This window comes from Squalius cephalus, assembly GCF_949319135.1.
Source record: "Squalius cephalus genome assembly, chromosome: 17".
Classification (NCBI taxonomy): domain Eukaryota; kingdom Metazoa; phylum Chordata; class Actinopteri; order Cypriniformes; family Leuciscidae; genus Squalius; species Squalius cephalus.
This window is the reverse complement of record NC_137138.1, coordinates 10,804,587-10,829,574: the sequence shown is the minus strand read 5'-3', so window position 1 is coordinate 10,829,574 and position 24,988 is coordinate 10,804,587. Positions and strand designations below refer to the sequence as shown.

Below are 24,988 nucleotides of genomic sequence, written 5' to 3'. Positions count from 1 at the left end.
TTCAAAAGGTACTAAAATGTATAATTTAGGTACTAATATGTACCTTTAAGGTTCCTTATTTACCCTTTAGGGGTAATTAAGGTAGAAAGGTGTACCTTTTGGCTTGTGTACTTTTTGTGGGTGCCGCCCCAGTAACAACTTGTACTTTTTTTTTTAGAGAGTGTACACCACTGTACATAACACTCTATTTGTGCAAATTTGGTTATAGTTTTGTTTTATTTAGTACATTTTCCTTAAATATTAACACATGCTTACAATCAGTACAGTATAATTCAGTTTGGTCATGTTTTAACAGGGCTGCACGATTAATTGAAATAAAAAAGGAATCACAATATCGCTTGGTGCGATTACCAAATCGCAAAGGCTGCGATTTAATGACATAAATGTGTGCTGCATGTTTAAGAGTGAAGAGCATACAAGCTAACAGCTCATGATCTGGTGTTCTCAGTGTCTCAGAGCGGCTCGGTTCAAAGGAGAAAAAATACAATAATACAATAGTAAAATTTCTTGTTTTTTTTATTCATTCAAGGATAAATTATTATTATTCTATAGTCCTATTAAATAATATATTTCATTTTTAATATATTAAAATATTTCATATTTCAAAACATTTCTGGACAAATTGTGCAGCCCTATAAACAAACGAACACACACAGCAAACCTGGAGCTTTTTTTTAAATCACATTTTAAGTCGCATTCACAATTTTGCAAAATAGATTTTTTTTCCCCAGAAATCGTGCAGCCCTATGTTTTGAAGCGCTACAGACGTTCCGGCAGGTATATTGATGGTGCATGCTCTAAGTTTGGACATACTCCTATTAAAAAGCACAGAAAGATGATAGTTCCGTATGGCGCGGTCACAACAGGTTTAGCTGAATTCCACAGAATATTGATTTAATCCATTAGGCCTCCCCCACTTTGACCAGGAACAATGCTCTTTTAATAAAGCTCCTAAGAATCATATAAGCTTTGAAAAAAACCCTCTACAATGTCAGCAAACAAGTTCTTTATGAGGTCTGAAAATCTGCAAACACCATCAGGGGTGTTTGGAAGCAAAGAGAAGTAAAAAATTCCTGGAATTTGTACAGTAAGGGTTCCCACAGGAGCTATGCAATCCTCTCATAGCTTTATCTTTCCTGACCCTGGCCTAGATAGTACTGTAAATGAAGTCACCCTCACTAGCACAGCAACTCAGATCAGTGATTGCTTCATGAAGAATGAATGTGTGTCATGACACTTCTGCAAGATCAGATGAGTTGCTTGTCCTTACGGGCAGCAGACATTTGACATGTACATTAGTAATAGCACTGCAGTCTTTTACCGTCATGATTTCTACATGGTCTTTGATGGGGGGAACTTCCTCCCCGGTATGTAATGAAAAAATCTGTGTCGAACTGGCGGGAAAGGAATGTTCCAAAGCTCCATTTAAACTGTATCCTAAGTCTTGGAATTCCGTTTTTGGCCTGATTTTTGCTGCCATTTGCTTTGTGAATTCATCGCAAGAAATCATGCCGGGAATGGGATTGGGATCCAGCTCAAAGCCATTGGACATCTTACAAGAAGTCTCAATCACACTGACCGCAGCAGAAGAAGCAGCCATACCTCCATTGCTGTTACCAATGGCCAGTCTGCTATCATGCCACAGGAAGTGCTGTCGGATGATCCTTCGGAAGGTGTGCCTGAAGTCACGTATTCGGTAGGCGTATATAAACGGGTTCACTACTGAATTAGCATGTGAGAGCATGATGGCCAGGTACATGACCCAGTCCTGAGGTCGATCACACTGAGGGCAGAACAATGTGAAGCAGTTAATGATGTGCAACGGGAGCCAACAAATAGCAAAAAGGCCCACGATGATAGCCAGCGATTTGGCCGCGTGGACCTCCTTTTGCAGTGTGGACCGGGAGGAGGATCCGTATCCGTGAGTGTGTCCGTGCACTAGCTTCTGCTCCATCTGTCTGAGCTGACGACGGGCAGCCATGAAGATCCATGCGTAGATGGTCAGCATAGCAATTAGCGGAATCAAGACGCAGCCAAAAAAGTTAAAGTAAACCATGTAACCCATGGTGACCACCTTCTCGAACAGGCACTCTGTCATACCTTGAGGACAGGAGCTGTTGGTGCCCGCGTCGACGCGACTGTTCCAGCCTAGCATGGGGGTCAAGCCGATGACCACTGAAAGAATCCAGCATACTGCAATTATGCCTTTGGCTCTCTGGCTTGTGACAAGGCTGTTGTACCTTAGAAAGACAAAACAAAAACAGAAATTTTAGAAGGAAGTATGCTATGAAGCACTCTGGTGATAAGCATGCCAAGTTTGGTCATATATTACAACTCTATCTGCCTCAAACAATATGTTGATGTTTCCTGAAGCCCATCCTGAAGTGGGCTGTATTGTTCTGTATTGTTCACTGTCAGGGCTTTATTTTCCCAAATCTACACATGCATGCACTGCTCCTGGGAAATGTCTATTGTTTAGGTGTAAAGCCCTGGTAATTGCTGCCAAAATGGAAAATACCAGGATATGTGTTAATAAGAAGCATATATTTCACCTGTATTGTGCCTAGTCTTAAAATAATACTTGGAGGCTTTGTTTTTGTACAACTTTGAACGAGGCTGTAAACTTTCAGCGGGGTTAGGAAACAACATTATTTCCAATTATAAAACAAGAAGAATTAAATTGTTCAATTAAATCAGGGGGTTTCAACTGCAAAAGATATTTAAAAACTTTTCACAGAGAGGTGGCATACATTCAATTCTCTAGTTCCCTAAAAAGAGCCAAGTTGCAAGTCATTGTTTTAGAGCTGGATTAGACTGGTTGGTTTTTTGATTCTCTAAAAAGAGCCGACTCAAAGTTCATTTGCTCGCGAGTTGCACTACACTGGTTGGTCGCACTGTTTATTTGTTTTGTTTTGTTTTGCTAAAAAGAACTGGCTAACACATGAGTGATTCGAGTCAGACAACACTGGTTACGCTGTATGTTTTTGATTCACAAAAAAAGCGGCTCATAAGAGTCATTCGTTCGAGAGTTGGACTCTGTAGATTCAATAGCGGTTTTGCAGGGACTTATTGGAAGGTACTCTGTCAGAGTAGGCTATTTAATCGGTATTGGTTCTGTCCACGGCAGAAGGATGCATGTGAGAAATGGGGATGCAACCAGGCGTCATTTGGTTATGTTATTTTTTTTTAAATTTGTTTGCCCCTATTGTGCTTTTTTTAATATTACCTTTCAGGCAGTGTGTAATATAGCTATCTGAGAACGTAAACGGTCTGCAAAGTTGTAAAGTCGAAAGTGCACGATGTGTTATATTTCTGCTAATCAGCTGTGGGTTCACTATTACCAATAAATGTATCACAATAAAATGGTAAATGTTCTTACTACTTTGAGTAAAGATTAAAAGAGTAAGAGTGAAGAGTAAAGAATGGAGCAAGATTTGTTTTGCAAACTTTAATGTTACATCAGTAATCCACATTAGTGCTCAGCTAACGTATGCACTGTTATTGATACAGTTAATGATCCAGTTCCCGCATGTGCAATGGAATAAATTAGAAATATACACATCGGTTTGTTGATGGACATACACTTGTTAATGCTGATGGTGAGGAATTACAGTTGCAACATCTCATAATGTATGTCAAACTGAGTAGCGTATCACTGAGCATCCTGCTCAAGTCGTCCTTGCGATGGAGGTTCGGGCTGAATGACTAGTTCTTCCAATGTTTCATAATCAGACTTGCGCTCTGATTGATATGGTAAAATTGATGCCAGCATTACTGTCTTTACAGTGTGTACTATCGCTGAACTTTAGGAAGCCTCTGGTGCTGAAATTCAGCTATGGTAATGGGCATTTAGTTTCCGAGGTAGACCAATCACAACAGACTGGGCCATCTGGCCAATCAGAGCAGAGTAGGCTCACGGAAAGGAGGGATTTAGAGAGACTGATTCATCCGTCGAGTCATTTGAGAATCATTGAAAAATGTGGTGATGTGCAATGTATATTAAGAGAAAATGAAAGTGTTTTTTGACCTTTGATGCATGCAAACCTGTTGTAGGAGAACTCCAAAACAAAATTAGAAACCTTTAAAATAGCATAATAGGGGCACTTTAATACCTACAATAACACCCCCTCCCAGCCAGCCCACCTCCCCCAAATATATATAAAAAATATTCATGGTAACATTAGAATAAGTTTTGTTAAGAACATCATTGAGACCCCCACACAGACCCCTGGTTAAAAAAACCTGGCTGGTACTAAAATACATTATATGAAGCATATTAGCAATTGTAAAAGCATCAGTTTACAAACAGTTTGGAATACAGCTGTGCAAAATCCACAACCGCTATGCATTTCAAACATCCCGTCGAGCAGACAGCCCTGCTACATGTTTCCTTTGCCAAGGGCAACAGTTGGAAACGGTGGTCAAATGTCAATTGTTCCAAAAATCCTTGGGCTTATATCAGGCCCATCGAGAACAACAGTGGCTGCTTCATTAAACCCAGAGGACTTACAGGGCTCCAGTACTACTGGTACCTCATTCACACACCCACAGAGACTGGAAGCCGGCAGACCTTATGTAATCAACACTTGCCCAGGCTTTTGCTGTCACTGCTGTTCTCTTACAACGCTTTGTGCAGCTCAATCTACACCATGAGCAGAAATGTGCATCACACCTTGTATGCAGGCAGGTGGTAAAGTCCCACACCTTTCAGCTTCCGAAAAGTGCTGCTGAGAACTGCTTGGGCCAGAAGATTTAAGAAAAATCATTACGATGTTCAACTGGAGTGCAAAATGTCCCAGGTTTAATACCCAACACTTCTTACTTTTACATCTTCAGTAAATTAAGTTTATATCAATTAGTAGTAAAAAATACAAGTATAACTCTTTGTTACATATTTTAATTACTAATTAAAGACTGTATATACACTATTTCTTCTCAAAAGACTTAATAAGTATTTGTGCAATGAATGATACCAAAAATTATGTGGCTTGTGGAGTAGAGGTGTGCTATTATTTTTCTAAAGGATCAGACCTATGATTTACACCTGACAGACAATAAAACGGCTGAAAATCCCCTAGGCTTACACTGAAGGAGGAACCTGAGTCATATCTAGACTGGGGTTAGTAAACAAAAAAAAGTATCTAGCAACTGGGGTTGTGTGCCATTTAGAATTGAATTGAGAATGGCTTTTGAATTACAATTTAATTCCTGAATTTGAACTGAGGTAGCAAACAGGATGCATAATTTCAGTTGGAATTTGAACTTGAACAAAACTGAATTTTTCTTTGAATGTTTGTAGCTGTTAAAAAGTTTTGAAGCAAGTCTAGATGAATGGATGGATGGATAGATAGATAAACATTTACAATTCAGTAAATTCCTCCTTGTGTCATTTTACATCAAATTCCAATTCTCCTTCCTGTGGGGTGTGACTTGTTTGTTGCTCTTTTGTACGTCACTATATTACAACATGGTGCCAGATTGAGTATTGATTATTGATTTGGCTCAACTGAAACAAACTATTCTTAAAACATTTGTCAACAGTGTAAAGCTGCATGACTCCTATTTACTGCAAAAAATCATTGCAAGCAGTGAAAGAGTGATTAAAGGGGAAATTACATGTATCTGAGGGAATTACAGTGCATGTTGTGCCCATTATCAAGTCATTATCATGAGAAAGGCAGAGAGTCACTCAGTCTAGGAGCCTTTGACCTCATATCAAAACATTTGCAAAACACACATTAATAAAGATTACATAGGATTACATATCTGCAAACACATAATGTTTTACTGAATATACACATGTAAACACTCACACAAACACACGCACAATGGCTCTCATGTCATTCTAAACCTGTATGACAATCTTTCTTCTGTGGTATGCAAAAGAAGATATTTTGAATAGTTATCTTTATCCAAAACATCTAATATTTTTTACCCCAATGACATGAGTAAATGGTGACAGGTTATTAATTTTTGAGTGAACAATACATATTTATTTAGGGTTTGGGTGTAATTTCTGCATCACAAACCAGTTTAAAAATAAGGACTATATCGCATCCCTATCCAGTGTTATATCCCTATTATAGTTTGTATTAATATTTTGAATAGGTTTTATATTATTATACTTTCCAGTTTAATTTTAATTTTAGTTAGTTTTAGTAATTTTGTTGTGTTTTTGTCATTTTTAATAGCTTTTGCTTTTTTTATATCTTTCCATCAATATCATTTTTAATATATTTTTAATGGTTTTAAATGTCTATAGTTTTTATTATTTTATATTTTAGTTAATGTATATATTTTATTACCATTAAAACAATTTTTTATGGTCTTAGTTTCAGTTTTAGTTTTTTTTTTATTAGAATAACCCTGCCCCCATTTGCCATTATTTGGACAAACAAACAGATTGCAATTCCGTTTGGTCTTTAATACAAGTTTTGATCAATTTTACCATAAACAATAACTAATTATAAATGTACTGGTAATGTGAAAGAGGAAACTTTGTCTATGTTCTTGCTATGGGGCGACTATGTAATCTGTTCTTTCAAGCAACCATATGATCAGTAATCTTACTAAAAGTTTGCCTACAACTCTGAAACTGAAAATCACGACACAATCGTTCACTCACCTCAATGGGATCTTGATGGCAATGTACCGATCCACAGCAATGGCCAACAAACTGAAGATGGAGCTCTGCGTGAGGACCAGCACGAAGCAGGCGATGAAGAGGCATCCATGAAAATGACTGCAAAAGCCTATGCTGATGGTGACGGCGAACGGAATGGCCAGGAGTCCCACTGCGATGTCCGCCACGGCCAGTGATACCACGAAGAAGTTGGTGATGGTCTGGAGATTGCTGTTGAGGCAGACGGCCCAGCACACTAGAACGTTCCCTGCCACGGCCAAAACCGCAATCAGCAGCTCAAGAACAATGTAGACGAGAGAAGACATGGTACCATCAACCAGTGTGAAAGGACATCCTCAAAGACACACATAGTTGTGCTCCCGATAATTGCTCAGTGGTTCTTACAATAGGTGTGAGGATGAGCCAATCCGACCATTGCTCTAACCAAATATCTCTCTTTTTCAAGGGAAAGAGGAGGTAAGATGAATCTGGTATCAGCTGGTAGCAGCACTTTGGGGTTCACTGTGGTAACTGCAGGGTCAACGGAGACACCCCTCCATAAATCTTGATTTACCCGTTCACCAGCCTGTCCCTTAGGTCCAGCTCACTTCAGCCTTTCATTGAAAGTCTTAAAGGAAACAGCTGCTAGATTTCATGAAGCAGAACCGGTAGACCTTCAGTGGGACTTCTTAATCTGTAGAAAGAACAATGACATCGCTCAACAAAATATCAACCTCTCTGGGTCACAAAAGCAATCCATCTCTAAACAGGAGGTCTCCATCAAAAGATGACAGACCAATCCAACAATAAGCTTTTATTTTAAGAAAGACTCCACAAATACGAATGAAATAATTGTGCACGCCTGCTATATATCACAAGACCCGGCCAGCACTTCCTCCATTAGTTTCTAGGATGTGTACAGTTGAACTTTGCTATTAATGGCTTAGAATTGCGAACAAGTATTCTTTTGTACCCATTCATGTGATTCTACTTTTATGTTTCATGGACTACATGAAATGCATCAGTTTCTCGATAATTAAATGGTTATTAGCTTTCTTTTATATCATAATCAACCATACATTACTGTTCAAAGGTTTGGGGTCAGTAAGATTTTTTTAAGTGTTTTTGACCCAGGTTGTATTTATTTGATTAAAAATACAGTAATATTGTGAAATAATATTACAATTTAAAATAACTGTTTTCTATTTTAATATATTTTAAAAAGTAATTTATTCCTGTGATGGCAAAGCTGAATTTTCAGCATCATTAGTCCAGTCTTCAGTGTCACATGATCCTTCAGAAATCATTCATATGCTGATTTGCAGCTCAAGAAACATTTGTGCTGATTTATATTTTTGTGGAAACCCTGATAATGTTTTATCCTGGATTCTTTGGTGAATAGAAAGTTCAAAAGATCAGCATTTATTTTAAATATATATATATATATATATATATATATAATCTTTATAGTCACTTTTGATCAATTTAATGCATCCTTGGTGAATAAAAGTATTAATTTGTTTTTAAAAAAATCTTACTGACCCCCAAACTTTTGATCAATAGTGTAAGTTTCAGCTCTACTTCTTCATAATTTAGTAATACTCAGTCTGAATTGTTCAAATACAGTATGCTTGGCTTTGAAAATACATGCAGAGCATCAAAATATTTCAGTATGTGTGTGTAAATAAATCATTCTGCCAAGCCTTTGACTCTTTTGGATTCTTTATTGTGGTTTTGTGTAGACCTATCTAGAAAGAATTGAGTAATTGCAACATGCCTTCCAAGGTAGACCTTTTTTTTTTTATTTCTTATCTTCTAGTTCCATTCTGTTTGATCAGGCACAAAAATGCTATGATTAAAGTCACAGTCACTGTTTCTGGGGTTTAGTGTTGCTGTTTGCTTATTATAAAGCAGTGTGACTTTGGTATGACTGTTGACTCTCTCAAGTGAAATAATGACTAAATGTTTCCAATGCACGGGGTTGCGTTTTAACAATTTTAGCAAGCACCGTTCTTCAAACCACTTCCTGTGTTTTAAGATGATGTACTTTCCGAAACTTGAACGTTTATGAAGTATCGTATTAAAGGGATAGTTCACCCAAAAATGAAAATTCTGTCAGTAATTACTCACCCTCATGTTGTTCCAACCCCGTAAGACCTTCGTTCATCTTCGGAACACAAATGAAGATATTTTTGATTAAATCTGAGAGTTGTCTAACTCCTCCATAGGCTTCTAAGGGACTGAAACTTGCTGTCCCAGAAAATGTATTAAACACATTGTTAAAATAGTCCAAGTGACTCCAGTGGCTCGATCTTAACTTTATAAAGCGACGAGAATACTTTTTGTGCGCAAAAACAAACAAAAATAACGACTTTATTCCACTTTTCATTTCCTTCTCTCTGGGCCTCGGGTCTTTTCACGTAGTGTTTAAGCGTAGCGCGTCTGTGTTGTACGTCACCACGTAGGCTCACTATTGGCCGACGCTGGTCATGTGTGATATGTGGTGACGTGCAACACAGACGCGCTACGCTTAAACACTACGTGAAAAGACCCGAGGCCCAGAGAGAAGGAAATGAAAAGTGGAATAAAGTCGTTATTTTTGTTTGTTTTTGCGCACAAAAAGTATTCTCGTCGCTTTATAAACTTAAGATTGAGCCACTGTAGTCACTTGGACTATATTAACGATGTCTTTAATACATTTTCTGGGCCAGCAAGTTTCAGTCCCTTAGAAGCCTATGGAGGAGTGAGACAACTCTCAGATTTAATCAAAAATATCTTAATTTGTGTTCCGAAGATGAACGAATGTCTTACGGGGTTGGAACAACATGAGGGTGAGTAATTACTGACAGAATTTTCATTTTTGGGTGAACTATCCCTTTAAGCACATGATGTCTGGACAGAAAAGAATGTACCAGGTCCCTCATGAGTCATGAGTCACTCATGTTGGGTGTGAGGATGTTTGGGGACTATGATAAGCGTGTATCTGTCATTAAAAAGCACGCTTAACAGTTATTTCATTGTGGAATAATTTTAGCCTAGTCAAGATGCAAGTATCTATGTAACCATCAAAAGTCATTTGGATGGGTGGGATGACATCATACAGTATAGTTAGAAACACTTTAAAAATCAAATACAGTAATTTCACAATTACAATGAGGTCATAAAACGTGTACATAGCATGGTACTAGGAAAATAGGAAAAGAAAATGCTCTAGTAAAAGTAGTTTTTAGTAGCACCACAAAACTTGTCACACTGTGGGAGAGTGCTGTCACTCCTTGTCATGAGAATTAAGTAACTTATATTCCCATGGTAAAAAAAAAAAAAGGAAAAGTAAGCCAAGGCGTGAGGTTATCATCAAAATATTGTTGTCAAAAATGATGAATTCATATTAAGAAAGAGCGAAATAATACAGGTGTCAGTCTCCGTATGGATTAATAGACTGCCAAAGTTATTTAATCTAAATACAAAATCAATACTTTCAGTTATATCCCAAACATTAGTAATAAACAAAAACATTTATAAACTCCCGCCGCGCACCTGAGTTGTAGGTTTCTCCGCTGGCATCTCACCTCTTCTGAAAGTTCAACCGCAAAACTGCTGAATGTACGTACCAGGGATGCAAATCAAATCATTCCATTCGTTTTCCTCACCCTGACAAAGTACACTTATAGACTACTCTAAACGTCTTTGGTCGAGAAAAAGGCAAGTTGAGTTGCAGCTTTCCTCAACGCTCCGTGGAGTTGTGGTGGCCACAGACAAGTGCGCGCGCTTACACAGTGACTGACACTCACGCGCGCTGTGAGAGAAAGAGACGCACGCCTGATTGGTTTTCGTGGTTACATTAAACATGATGTTTCCGGTTTTCGTGGTTACATTAAACATGATGTTTCCTTCACTACAAATTACCATTGTGGCTGGTAACTTCTTCATCATAACTGTCATTTTTCATAGTTCCTGCAGTTATAGCAATAAAAGTCAAAAGGCATTAGCCAGCACATAAGTAAACAAATACACAGCAATGATTAAAAATTCTTAATTGAAATTAGTTATTTTTGTTTTGTTTTTTTGTATTCACTGTACTATATACACACAACAATGTATGTATGGATAAACAAATAATTTAAAAAATATATATTTTTTTACAGTAGCCTAAGAATCATTAAAGTGATACAAACAAATCACAAAACTACGGTACATGTGAGCAAAAAAGTTTTTAGACTTTTTTTCCTTTTTTTTTTTTTAACTTAGTAGGCTAGTTAGTCTTTTGAGATTATAGTGCACATTATCTTGTTTTAAGAAAATATATTTTTTATCTGACGTTTTATACCGTAGTAAACGACCGCATTATTTTATCAGAGAAATTTAGCTCGAATCGTTTAGTTTGTATGCTAATTTGATCGTTAGTAAGCACGCTTTGAAATGTACGCCGCCAGCCCAATAGCTGATGTGAACGTGAGGATAAGGGAGTGAGGGACCTGTGATGGGCACCGTGAGGTTGTGTTGTTTCTCACGTACAGCCGAAACATCCTGCTTCACCTCAGGGCCACATGAAGATAAATGTATGTAATCAGCAAACCAGAGGCTGAGGTCCACCCACCAAGGACTTCATTAAAGCACGCAGCACACACTGCAATGACATTTCTTAATGTTTTGGATCTAATACATAAGCCAAAGCCTTTTTGTGCCCCTTCAGTAAATCAAATCACAGCCTCCATGCTCACCATTTACCATAGCCTTGTTTATGCATGCAAAAAACATTCGCCACAAATAGACACTTACCTCAGAGAGCCAGACACAATCGGTGTGAAAATTAAAGGTTATTTTCGTAGGAAGAGGAAGTTCTTGAGTACAGCTGTTTAAATAGACATTTTCTGCTGGCTCAATTCTTTCTTTCCACGAGACAAGGGTATAGTTTATTTTTTTTCCCATTTCTGTTCCTTCCCTGAAGTAGACTACCGTACGACTTCCAGGAAAAGGTGTACTTATAGAAGAAGTATATAGAATCTTGATTAGCATCCATCCATTAGCCTACACACAGTAAAAAAATTATATGACCAACACGTTCTAACAATTTTTTTTAAATATATATACAAGATTCAACACAATTTTTAGGTCACTTTAATGTATTAATTTAAGTTGAAATGACTTAAATAGCCAAGTTGATTGTACTTACAAATTTAAGGCAGTATTGTTTATACTGTGTACAGTTTCAGGGTCATGTGCCCTTGGATTAATTTAAATACTACCAGTTAAAACAGTCGAGTGTGTTGTAAAACTCTAATGTCTACACAAATGTGTCTTTGATTTAACATTTTACATCTAAAGGTTAAACCTATTCAAGCTGGTAATGTACTGAATTTATGTACCATAAAAATAATTGTTAACTGGTGACAGAATGACCCACCAAGGACCAAGATAAGATCAATATATCAATAATGTTTAAATAAACGAGGGACATTTGGTAAGAAAACAGCTTGAGGGGAGTTACAACCAGTGTTATTTTAGTATTATTATGCTAATATATTTCGAATCGGCTTATTATTTAGTTATTATTGTTTTATTATTTGTATTTATTTACACAACATTTCTAATTTTTTAGGGTTTTCACCTGATATTTATATTTTATTTCATTTCAGTCATATTTCAAATAAAGTATATATATATTTTTATTAATTTTAGATTACAATAACACTGGTTTCAACAAATATTTCAGTCAATGAGACTTTATTGTCAAAGTCCATGCACAAGCCCATCCGCACAAATAATCAACACACACTGAACAAATTTGAAAATATCAAACTGTATTTGTGCTCACAGATCTTTGTTCTCATAAAACCTTGCTAACAGGAAACCTTGTTTTCAAAATCCTCCATGTCATACAGTGCTCTAGGAATTTTAATAGTGAAACAAGGTATTTGTAGTGTCAACAAGGAATACAATCCAGGATTTACACAAATATGAATTATGGCAAAAGCACAGCAAGATATGATCTGATTTTGTTCAAATCAATGTGTTCATATCAAACTCCATGCGATTAGGTAGCAAAATAGAGCTTACATCTCACAAGAAGATCCAAACAAAAATACTCCTCGTCACTACTGACCTTTTCTAGGAAATTCAATGTCAGTATCAATGACATTTCCACATATAAACAAAATCTATCATTTAAAACACGACAGGGCTCTCTGTAGCGTAAATAGAATAAGTTAGTTTTGCAACAAACATGACTTGCCCTTGACATAAAATTCATTTTTGAACTGCTGTCATCATTAGCAGCATAAACCTTGCTGCAACCCACTTGATCCCTTCAATGAGGTCTCAAATGGGCAAATTAGCCCCGAAACAAACATATTAAAAGAGCAGTGCATCGAAGAGTTAACCTAAAACAAGAAATGTGCTCTTGGCTTTTCCTTTTCCATGTAAGGCTTCAGTTTTGTGTGCAGAGGCTTATCTTTGACAGACGTACAGTATGTAATGCATGAGTAAACCATGAGCTGACGGTGTGGATGGATTGTAGTCGTCTTATTTCACATTTCATTTCAGTGAATACACATTCAGTCTTTTTTTATTTGTGCTTTAACACCCATAAGACAAACTCAATCTGAATCAGCAAGCTTCCAGAACCCAGCTGGCTTCACGTGTCAAATAAGAATTAGTAGTGCGTAGACAAAAAGGACCGAAATGCTGAAAAATATCCAGTAAAATAGAAAACTTCTTGCAGCATTTTCAGTGATCAGTTGGAATGAACATTGAGGGAAAAATACACTTCTGGCCTAACAGCTTCATTTCAAATTACATATTAGCTTTCATTTAGCGTATGAAAACAGTACAATATTATAATAGCAACACAAATAGGTTGAATGTTAAGGATCCCTGTTTTACTTATTAGGAAAAAAAAAGGCTAAATAAATCAGGTTTGAGCTTATTCAGGCTAAGGAAAACACAAAAAACATATTTTTTGTGGGCGAAACCTGTTGTGGCGCCACTCTTTGGAATAAATACTGATAATCTAAGACCATTACTGGCATAAAGAGGGCATCCTTATGATAAAAAGGCATTTTTCAAAGGCATCTCTATTCCGAGATACATATTTTTGTTGATCGATTGGCACAATACACTTAAAATCGTGTTTCCCACTTCCCCTCTTCCAAAGCATTGCCGTTCAGAGAAGCTTAGTAGGATCTGGCCTGTTTCTGCAGCCATAGAGGATTCTGGGAAAACACATTGGGAGAGAACTGTAAGTTGTGTGGGAGCTTCCTCCATGCACAGCTAAGGCATCTTGGAAATTTGTAGCATCTTGGGTGTAGCATTCCACAGCAAGGAAGGCGAAGCGAGGTAAGCTTAGCTGTCAACACAGTCCAGTTTAAGGAGATTTTCAGGTCTCAAAGTACTTATAGATGGCCGTCACATAGGTCATGACACTCTGCCAGTCGGGTCTTTCTGTGCGCGCCATTTCACCAAGGTCCTGTCAGACAGAGAGAGTGAGTCAGATACAGGAAGGCAAGAGCAATTGGTCAGAAAAAAAAAGATGTTTGTGTCAACCTATGTGGTGTTCTTGCCACATCTTGTTGAGCAAACAGCACAGCTAGCAGTCACAGTTTTCACCATTGAAACTAGTAAACAAAGTCATTACTAATCATCTATTTACATAATAAAAGCTTAAAGGGTTAGTTCACCAAAAAAAGAAAATTGTGTCATCATTTACTCACCCTCAAGTTGTTTCAAACCTGTATGAAGTTCTTTCTTCTGCTGAACACAAAAGAAGATATTTTTAAGTATATGGGTAACCAAACAGTCGCTGGACCCCATTGACTTCCATAGTATGGGAAAGAATAATATGGAAGTCAATGGCTACCGTCAACTGTCTGGTTACCAACATTCTTCAAAATATCTTCTTTTGTGTTCAGCAGAAGAACTTCATACAGGTTTGGAACAACTTGAGGGTGAGTAAATGATGACAGAATTTTCATTTTTTGGGTGAGCTATCCCTTTAATTGGGTAATTCTTTGTATATGTCGCCTTTTTGACTGCATGACAGGTTAAAACAATAAAAGAAAATTAACAAGATAACACAACAAAGGGTGGGTCGAAACAGCTGGGTAGAATATGTATATAAAATGAATGTTAATGAAATGGCAATAAAGGGTGGAAGGAATATTTCTTTGAAAAATACATTTTAAGAATGACTGAAATGCATTTTAATAACATTCCTGTGAGGAATGACTAAATTATCTGTAAACATCCACAAGATCACAAATCAGGAGGATCATTGCGGCTTATGAAGTCACTTATTTTTTCTCTCGATATAAAATGTTACGCCAGGGAAGTGATGTCATAGTTTGCTGCATTAATGTTTTACAGCTGGCTAACACAATTTGAAAACATCTTCTACTGTTGAGGGAAATTCAAAACAAAAGAAGATTTGATTAACAGATCTGAATAAAGAGATTTGATGTTGTCTCATACTGAGAACATTTCATTTGTTTACAACTGAATTTCATTAGGAAAGATAAAAAAAGCACCTGGAGACATGGAGAAAACATGCCTCCTCTGATAATAAAGATGCATCTAAAAATACATTCAGAAACGCTGCATTTATGCGATCAAAGACACGATAAAAAGAGTAATACTGTGAAATATTATCACAATATAAAATAACTGTTTTCTATTTTAATACAGCTTAAAATGCAGTTTATTCCTGTGATGTCAAAGCTGAATTACTCCAGTCTTCAGTGTCACATGATCCTTCAGAAATCATTCTAATATGCTGATTTTCTGCTCAAGAAACATTTATTATTTTATCAATGTTGTGCTGCTTAATATTTTTGTGATATTATAATTGTTTTTCACGATTCTGAAATTTAAATACTTTGTGGCAGTGTATATATGTGACCACAAAACCAGTCACATGGGTAAATTTTTTGAAATTGAGATTTATGCATCACATGAGAGCTGGATGAATAAGCTTTCCATTGATGTATGGTTTGTTAGGATAGGATAATGTTTGGCCGAGATACAACTATTTGAAAATCTGGAATCTAAGGTTGCAAAAAAATCAAAATATTGAGAAAATTGCCTTTAAAATTGTCCATTTATGTTCACGATTGTGCTGCATTCACTCACAAAAATAAATGTTTTATATATTTACGGTAGGAAATTTACAAAATATCTTCATGGAACATGATCTTTACTTAATATCCTAATGATTTTTGGCATAAAAGAAAAATCGATAATTTTGACCCATACAATTGTTGGCTATTGCCAAAAATATACCCGTGCGACTTATGACTGGTTTTGTGATCCAGCTAATTCAGATATGCATCATATTACAATGCCTCAACCTAATATGTGACCCTGGATGATCCAGGGTCACATATTAGGTTGAGGCATTGTAATATGATGCATATCTGAATTAGCTGTGACGTTCATATTAAACTCACCAGTGTTGATTTGATTCCCACACTTTCTGCTGCCTGGAAGGCTAAAGTGAAATTTCGCCTCTGCAAAAGACAACCAGGAAGAAGTGATGTCAATACATGAAGTGAATGCATATCTTTTTAAACACTTTTTATGCTCACTGATATTAAAGAACACAACATATAGAGTGAATTCAGGTAAATTGGGCCACATTAAGACATTCCGATTGACCTGAATTCACCCTATTTGTGTCGTTCGTGTGTGTGCACGTACAGACCTTGTCCTGGCTATTGAGCTCGTGGTAAGGGATATGTGCCGGTAAGTAGGTGTGAAGAATGGCACAAAAAGCGAGCCCATCATTCCAGCTGCTGCTGAAGTTGGTGATGTCAATATTCTGTGTTTGTGTGGAGGGGGGAGAGAAAGATCAATAATTACAATTTCAGTAGATGAACTGAGGGGATTGGGTGTGTGATTCAGAGAGACTGATGAAGCAGTGAATCTTTCGGTGTCTCTGTGACATTATGGTTGTAGTTAAGAGCCACAACTGTAAATCTTGTCAGAAATAATGACTTTTTTCAATGTTTACAGAAACATTGACAAACACTGCTATTCATACAGTTAAACACACCTCCCTGATTTGGAGGTGATGTGTACATTATACTTAAAGTGTATGTTGACCAAAAACCCATATCTTGCTACATTCGTTACATTACACTTAAAGGGATAGTTCGGCCAAAAATGATATTTAACCCATGATTTACTCACCCTCAAGCCGTTCGAGATGCATATGTCAATCTTTTTTCAGACGAACACATTTTCAGTTATTTTAGAAAATGTCTTAGATCTTTCAGTGGTTATAATGTGAAGCTATGGGGTCCACCTCCTTCAAGTCCCAAAATGTTCATGCATCCTTCACAAAAGTAATCCATCCGGCTCCAGGGGGATAAACGAAGGCCTTCTGAGGGTAATCCGTGCGGTTTTGTCGTAAAAATATACATATTTAAAACTTTATAAATGAAAATATCTTGCTTCCGGCAACGGTCGACGCGCGTTCACGGAGATGGATGCTGGCGTATGACGTAGGACATATGGATTACTTTTGTGAAGGATGCATGCACATTTTGGGACTTGAAGGAGGTGGACCCCATAGCTTCACATTATAACCACTGAAAGATCTAAGACATGTTCTAAAATAACTGAAAATGTGTTCGTCTGAAAAATGATTGACATATGCATCTCGAACGGCTTGAGGGTGAGTAAATCATGGGTTAAATATAATTTTTGGCCGAACTATCCCTTTAAGCATTACATTGTTTGTTTAGTAAATATTTTGCCTATTTTAATAGCGCTTTCAGTCACAGCTAAGACCATTTTACTGAGAATGAACACACTTCACAGTTTCAATTCACCATGAAATCAAAATGGACAATTCTATTGCAGTATTTATTATGAATTCATGTGCCCTTGTTATCTTTAATCATAAGTAATATCCCCTCATCTCTTCTCTTTGCTGACGACATGTTTACAACCTGTCACTCACATGACATCATAGCAATAGCAAACCAAAACCATCCAATCAATTCCCGATAGACAAAGTCAAGTCCCGCCGTACATTTTTTCTTGTTCGAAAAGCTTGGATATACAAACTTAACTTGCGGTTAATGTCGAATTTAAAATTTAGCTTTTTTTTTCTCCCAACAGTCAGCACTGAAATTGTGAAACATACGCCACATTCTGTGTAGGCTTGCTTCATTACATATGTACACAGAATAAAACATTTTAAGAGATAATTGCGACTTTTTATCTCACAATTGCGAGTTTACATCTCGCAATTCTGACTTTATTTCTCAGAATTGCGTGAAATAAAGTCACAATTGCGTGTTATAAAGTCAGAATTGTAAGATATAAACTATTCTGAGGTAAAAAAAAAAAAAAAAAGTCGTCTTTTTTTTCCCCCTTAGAATTGGACTTTATATCTCACAATTGTGAGTTTATATCTCTCAATTCTGAGAAAAGATGTCAGAATTGCGAGATATAAACTCGCAATTATGTGTTATAAAGTCAGAACTGCGTGATATAAAGTCGCAATTGCGAGAAAAAAAGTCAGAATTCTGACTTTATAAGACGCAATTGTGACTTTATTTCACGCAATTCTGACTTTATATCTCACAATTCTGACTTTATAACACGAAATTGCGACTTTATTTCACGCAATTCTGACTTTATATCTCGCAATTCTGACTTTATAACACGAAATTGCGACTTTATTTCACACAATTCTGACTTTATATCTCGCAATTCTGACTTTATAACACTCAATTGCGACTTTATTTCACGCAATTCTGACTTTATTTCTCAGAATTGCGAGATATAAAGTCAGAATTATCTTTTAAAATGTTTTATTCAGTGGCGGAAACAAGCTTCCATACATATTACATACATTATAATTTAAAAAATAGTGCATTTGTTTACAATAAGCTCTCCATTTCCTTGACGAGTGAAATGTATTCTTGGTACACTGTTATGCAAACAACTATTTTCTCGCACACTGCCACAAAAAGTATCGTTCATGCTGTTCAGAGACCAGCGTTCACTTACTTATTCACATTCACTGAGACCAGCGTTCACCTACTTATTCACATTCATAACACATTCACGGACTGACAGTCTCGCCTTGTGCTGAAGTATTTGTTCAGCCCTGCTTATCTACATCAACCTACTTCACACATGCTTCAATCCATACACGGAAGAAGCCATTCGACTGATTGCGAGCCATTTATGGTTTTGTTGTGACCGGGAAAGAGGGTTTGCGTTCATTAATGCATCAGCGTTTGCTCAACTAATGCTCAGATCTACAGCTCTCACGTGTTGCACTCACACATTATACACTATCGTTCAAAAGACAATCTAGCACATCTATCTTCAAAATGGGTAATAATACGAAATGTTTCTTGAGCAGCAAATCAGCATATTAGAATGATTTCTGAAGGATCATGTGACACTGAATACTGGAGTAATGATGCTGAAAATTCAGCTTTGCATCACAGGAATAGATTACATTTCAAAATAATCCAATAGAAAAGTGTTTTTTTAAATTGTAATAATATTTATAACCTCAATATTGCTATTTTACTGCATTTAGGATGAAATAAATGCATCCTTGGTGAGCATAAGCCCAAAATATCAAGCCCAATAATATTTGAATGGTAATGCAGGTGCAATAATAAGGTAAAGAGGTACATTAAAACAAGACTAGCAAGTATCATTAACTACTGCTTTTCTGTATGTTTTCTGTTTTTTTAATCCATTGTCTTGTTTGTTGTATCTGGAATCCAGAATGAAATACGTAGGCCGTATGGTGGCAGTTTACTGGAACTGATATTTGTTCGCCCGTTGCGGTTCTTCTGATGTGTATTCAAGAGTTTCCAAAAGAAACAAAAGCACCCTTTCTGATTACACTATCACCCCTGTCCTCTAGCAAAAAGGACCCTCGATTTTTAAAGAACGAGTAACAGCCTTTATCAGATGTGGCAGGCCAGTGTAAACGTGCTAAGGGATGGCGTAAATTGGCAGAGCGCTCGCTCGACTTTCTGGAAACCCATAGAAAGTGGAGTGGAAGGAAGTGATGAGCTCATCAGAGTGGGTCACAGCAGCAGGGGATCGACAGGCAGGAAAAGGCCGAGGTCTGTGGAGCACCAAAGTGGTCTCACACTGATAACGATGCTCTGCTTTTTATCCAGAGATCTGCGGGAGCACACGTACCACTTAAAGACACTGGCTTTAGTTATTATACAGTGACCCCAAAAATGGTTTGGAAACTTAAGCCACACTTAAAGATGTGTGAATGTCATTGTATTTAAATAACAAAATAAAATTTCAATAATCAATAAAATAACAAATAAAATTTGTTAACGTAAGTTGCATTAGGTATCATGACAATGATAACAATGAACAATGGACACTACTTTTAGCACATTTATTAACCCAGGTTTAAATTTAAAATAAACTGTTGTTTATGGTTGATTCATGTTGGGTTATAATAAATTAAAGTTAATTTATTTAATTTGTTAAAATTGTAAACTACAATTAAAATAATTTATTCAGCAAGGATGCATTAAATTAATCAAAAGTGACAGTCAAGATATTTATAATGTTACAAAATGTTTCTATCTCAAATAAATTCTGTTCTTTTGAACTTTCTATTCTATCATGGGTCACACAAAAATATTAAGCAGCACAACTGTTTTCAACAGTTATAATAATAAGAAATATTTCTTGAGCAGAAAATCAGAATATTAGAATGATTTTGTAAGGATCATGTGACATGAGTAATGATGCTGAAAATACAGCTTTGCATCACAGGAATAAATTACTTTTTAAAATATTGTAATAAAGTTAATAATATTTCACAATATTACTGTATTTTTATCAAATGAAATGCGGCTTTGTTAAGCATGAGAGATTTCGTAAATCTTTGTTCACTGATACCTACTGCACTTAATAATGTTAACAAATTTAACCTTATTGTAAAGTGTTACTTAAAAAGTTTGTTAGGTGTTACATCATACAACCATATATTATAAGTCAAAGTGGCCATCCAATATACTGTATAGACACTTAATGGTTGCCAAATATAACTGATGAACTATACCTCTGATTACTCTCCAAAAACCCTTTTAGAATTTGAGGAACTGACTTGAAGTAAAAAAAGGTCAATTTTGTTTTCACTTTTACTGTAAATTTCTTAAAGAGACAGTTCACCCAAAAAATAAAATTCTGTCATTATTTACTCACCCTCAAGTTGTTCTAAACCTGTATGAAGTACAGGAAGGAAGGAAGAACATAAAGGAAGACATTTTGAAGAATGTTGGCAATCAAACAGTTCCTGGTCCCCGCTGACTTCAATAGTATAGAAAAAAAATATTATGGAAGTCAATGGGGACCAGAAACTGTTTGGTTACCGACATTATTCAAAATATCTTATTTTGTGTTCAGCAGAAGAAAGAACTTCATACAGATTTGGAACAACTTGAGGGTGAGTAAATGATGACAGAATTTCCTTTTTAGGATGAACTATCCCTTTAAATTACCATTGTAGCCAGTTATGTCCACAACCCTCCCTAACAATTCAGTGTACAAACTCCAGCCATGTTGTTTGCAGCCAAATGAACGTCAGCACAACAGAACCGTGTGAAGAGACAGGGTTACGAAGACATCGAGACATCCTTCCCGTGTCCTCTCTCGTTTGTGTGCCAGTGTTCAAAGTGAGCAGCTAATGAAAAGAGGTCTTGTGTGCAAAAGCAGAAAGGCCCAGGGGAGAGAGCATTAGGCTAATCACATTGAAAACAGAGAAACAGAGGCCCGTTCGCTGTGCTGTCTGTGAAAAGTGCACTCCCAAGTAAAGCCAGGCCGCTTGTAATGAACACATTAGAGTTGCAGTGAAAAATGGCTTTTATCCACTAGTGGACATTACCATCAATCACACACACACTTAGAGAGAGACAGACAAAGATGTAGAGAGGAAGGAAGAGACAGAGTCTGTGTTTTTTTTCGGGGGTGTGGTGTCAAAAAGACAAAAGAAACTGAAAGGGGGAAAGTGTACTTGTACTGAGGCGATAAAAGACAAAAATCTAAACTGCTAATATCGGAATCTATAAAATCAAAAGAAAAAACAACTTTAAATCACAAGGTCATCAAAAGCACAAATCTGAGCCCACAAGGATTCTGTGCTCTGATTGGCTGAGAGGATTTCTGTTTGTGACATGAAGCGGGGGAAATGTAGCACACTTCCTGGCTTGAGGGAAACCATGGTAACATCATGGCCCAAAACCCTCTCTGAATGGTAAACATTTTTTACGCTTGAAGGCAGAGGAGTCATTGCGATAGGAAATTAATTTGTGTGTTATGCATGGTCACGTTCTGTTTAAAAATCAAACACACTCAAACACGAATACCTGAATGCTGACAACTGTGAAATTGGAGAGTGAATTTAAGAATTTTAAGCTACACTGAACAAAGAACAAAAAACAAAAACAAAAAAAAGTATATATTAAACTGCATTATGAAGCATTTTCACAATTTCCCTAGTCTGTAGTTTTTGAAAGAAGTTTCTTATGCTCACTAATGTTGTACTTATTTGATCAAAAATAAATACAGTAAAAACAGTAATATTGTGAAATATTATTACAAATTTTAAAAGTTTTAATACATTATAAAATGTAATTTATTCCTGTGTACCCATTACTCCAGTCTTCAGTGTCACATGATCCTTCAGAAATCATACTAATATGCTGATTTGCTGCTCAAGAAACATTTCTTATTATTATCAAAGTTTTTGTTGAAACTGTGATACTTTTTTACAAAGAATTTTTTGAATTTTTTTTTACAAAGAATTTTTTACAAAGAACTTTTTTACAAAAGAATTTTTTTATGAATAGAAAGTTCATAAAGAAAAAATAGCATTTGAAACATTTATTTTTGTAACAATGTAAGTCTTTACTGTTACATTTCATCAATTTAATGCATCCTTGCTGAATAAAAGTATTAATTTCATTTAAAAAAAAAAAAAAAAAAAATCATACTGACTCCAAACATTTTGGTTGTAGTGTTTATACACTGGTCTTCAATTTGTGGTCGTAACTTCAATTTGTGTGTGTGTGTGAGAGTTTTTTTTCTTTTTTCACCTCAGGCCAATATATATTATTAATAGGGGTAAATATATAATTTCACGTTATGACCGATAACCAATATGATGGTCAATCTTATAAATGCAGATATTTATTTTATAATAATACGTCTAATATTTGCCTAATCAGACCGATGATATAAAAGCAGCTAAAATTAGCTCATACCGATATGGTCTCAATATATATTGTGCATGACTATATTAATATCACAAGTGACTCAAATAAATGTAGATACAAAAACAACATGTACCTGATAACCCTCAGTCTTCTTTTGGCACCACCTGAGCAGAGCGTTCCTCTTGGATCCTCCATATTCCCTGGCTAATGCAGACAGAGGGTCCTTCCTTTCCTCTCTGGAGAGACATCAATCACTTTAACAGCACAGTTCCTTTGTATTGGACTCAACTTTAATAGCAAAAACGATCATTCATTTTTTTTGAGTGGAAATTCTACCAAGCTGCATTAACCTGATAGATGCACCAACTTTCTTAAGATGTTTCTGACACTGTAACTATTAATAAATTGATCAATGATTCTGTATTGTAAAAACAGATAATCTGACTCAAGCAATTATAAGGTTTATTTAAATGAAAGAAAGTTTCCTCAAGCATAAATGTCCAGTTTTAACCAGCCAGCACTTGATTTGGATTTGACACTATATAACAGTAAAAATTAAAATTTAATTTAATTTAAAAAAAAAATAAAAAAATTACATTATTAATTAAATATGTTTATATTTATTTATGCATATTTTTCCCAAATGCATAAATGTCCAGTTTCAACCAGCCAGCACTTGATTTGGATTTGACACTATATAAAAAAAATAACAATAATATTAATTATAATATATACATAATAATAAAAAATAAATTAGGAACAAAATAAATATTATATTCTTAAATAAAAATTTATATTTTTCCTTCATGCATAAATGTCCAGTTTCAACCAACCAGCACTTGAGCAAAACCAGCTACCATCAGAAGTTGGTTCTAGCTGGATTTTTCCAGCAAGGAAGTTAATGCTACGACCAGAAGGAAATGCTCTGATAATAAAGGAAAGTGCAGAATGATTCGTCTTCCACCAATGGCCTATTCAAAAGCCACGGTGGACCCACGGTCAGGTTTCAGGACAGGTAAACGAGTGACATCCATTATCGAAACACTGGCCTGTCAACACCGCAGTAATCAGACAGAGACAGAGATCGAGTGTGAAACAGAGAGACATCTGGCAAACCTGACAGCGAGTAAGAGTCTTCTAGAAAGTCAACACAAGAAGAGCCAGAGCAGAGATGAACATAAAAGAGATGGAGGCATACAGACAAACAAGGAAGGTCCGCTGCTTACCGTAAACGTCCTCGTGTGGTGGGCGTCACGGAGGCGGTCGGGGAGGAGGAGTTTGAAGACAAGGAAAGCTGGGGAGAAGACGAGCCCAACGCGATGATTGAAGATGCCGTTGATGCGTCTGTCACCGACAAATCTCTCTTTAACTCTTCGCTGCTTCTGCCAGAAACTGACAAGGACGTTATGAAAATGATTACACCTTCTGTGTGATGTTAAAGGGAAATTAAAATTCTGTCATTAATTACTCACCCTCATGTCGTTCCAAATCCATTCGATTTTCGTCCATCTTCGGAACACAAATTAAGATCTTTTGGTCTTTTCTGTCCCTCAACTTAAAGTCTATTCACCCAAAACGTTCATAAAAAGATCATAAAATAAAGCCATATGAATGGAACAATTTAATCCAAGTCTTCTAAAGAGTCACGATCGCTTTATTTGATGAACAGATTTAATTTGAATAGGTTTTTATTCACATATAACCATTGATCAGCGAACAATGTTTACAGCATTCAAATTTGGTCATGCAAGCATAAGAACCAATGAGGTTCATTCTCGCATTATGTAGCAAGTTTGAGGTTATGCAAGAACCAATGAGGTTTGTTCTCAAGTGTCAAGCAAGTACGGTTGAAATTCTGTTTATGTTTGCTGATCAATGTTTATATGTGAATAAAAGCCCAAATTAAATCTGTGCATCATATAAAACGATTGTGTCTCTTCAGAAGACTTTGATTTATATGGATTTATTTTACGATCTCTTTATGAACGTTTTGGGTGAATAGACATTCAATGGAGAGAAAGAAATCTCTCATTTCATTAAAAATATCTTACTTTGTGTTCCAAAGATGAACATGGGTTTGAAACGACGTGAGGGTGAGTAAATCATTTTTAGGTGAACTACCTCTTTAAAGGGGTCATATAATGGT

At 36.2% G+C, this 24,988-nt stretch overlaps 2 protein-coding genes across 9 annotated transcripts in view; both read right to left on the bottom strand.

Moving 5' to 3' along the window:
- Nucleotides 1-776: 776 nt before the first annotated feature.
- Nucleotides 777-11,426, bottom strand: adora2ab (adenosine A2a receptor b). 3 transcript variants are annotated; one of them, XM_079846568.1, is made up of 3 exons: nucleotides 11,402-11,426; nucleotides 6,626-7,316; nucleotides 777-2,240 (listed from the first exon to the last, which is right to left on the bottom strand). In XM_079846568.1, exons 2-3 carry the CDS (start codon nucleotides 6,946-6,948, stop codon nucleotides 1,229-1,231), a joined length of 1,335 nt encoding a protein of 444 aa, XP_079702694.1. In that variant the 5' UTR covers nucleotides 6,949-7,316; nucleotides 11,402-11,426; the 3' UTR covers nucleotides 777-1,228. The 3 variants fall into 3 exon arrangements, with proteins under 3 accessions (XP_079702694.1, XP_079702692.1, XP_079702693.1); XM_079846566.1 differs by lacking the exon at nucleotides 11,402-11,426 and adding an exon at nucleotides 10,160-10,425; XM_079846567.1 differs by lacking the exon at nucleotides 11,402-11,426 and adding an exon at nucleotides 10,234-10,372.
- Nucleotides 11,427-12,332: 906 nt separating this feature from the next.
- The window catches only part of specc1lb (sperm antigen with calponin homology and coiled-coil domains 1-like b), a 32,294-nt gene continuing 19,638 nt past the window's right edge, over nucleotides 12,333-24,988 (bottom strand). For all 6 annotated transcript variants that reach the window (XM_079898628.1, XM_079898629.1, XM_079898632.1 and 3 more), the window contains exons 12-16: nucleotides 24,069-24,234; nucleotides 22,976-23,078; nucleotides 16,317-16,433; nucleotides 16,063-16,122; nucleotides 12,333-14,087 (exon numbers count right to left, since the gene is read on the bottom strand). In XM_079898628.1, coding sequence (XP_079754754.1) covers nucleotides 13,998-14,087; nucleotides 16,063-16,122; nucleotides 16,317-16,433; nucleotides 22,976-23,078; nucleotides 24,069-24,234 — 536 coding nt within the window. In that variant the 3' untranslated portion in view covers nucleotides 12,333-13,997. The remainder of the gene's footprint in view (nucleotides 14,088-16,062; nucleotides 16,123-16,316; nucleotides 16,434-22,975; nucleotides 23,079-24,068; nucleotides 24,235-24,988) is intronic.

Coding starts and splice junctions, on each gene's coding strand:
- adora2ab (XM_079846568.1), bottom strand. CDS start 6,948: ATGTCTTCTCTCGTCTACATTGTTCTTGAGCTGCTGATTGCGGTTTTG. Junction 2,241..6,625: donor GCCATCAAGATCCCATTGAG/GTGAGTGAACGA, acceptor TGTCTTTCTAAG/GTACAACAGCCTTGTCACAA.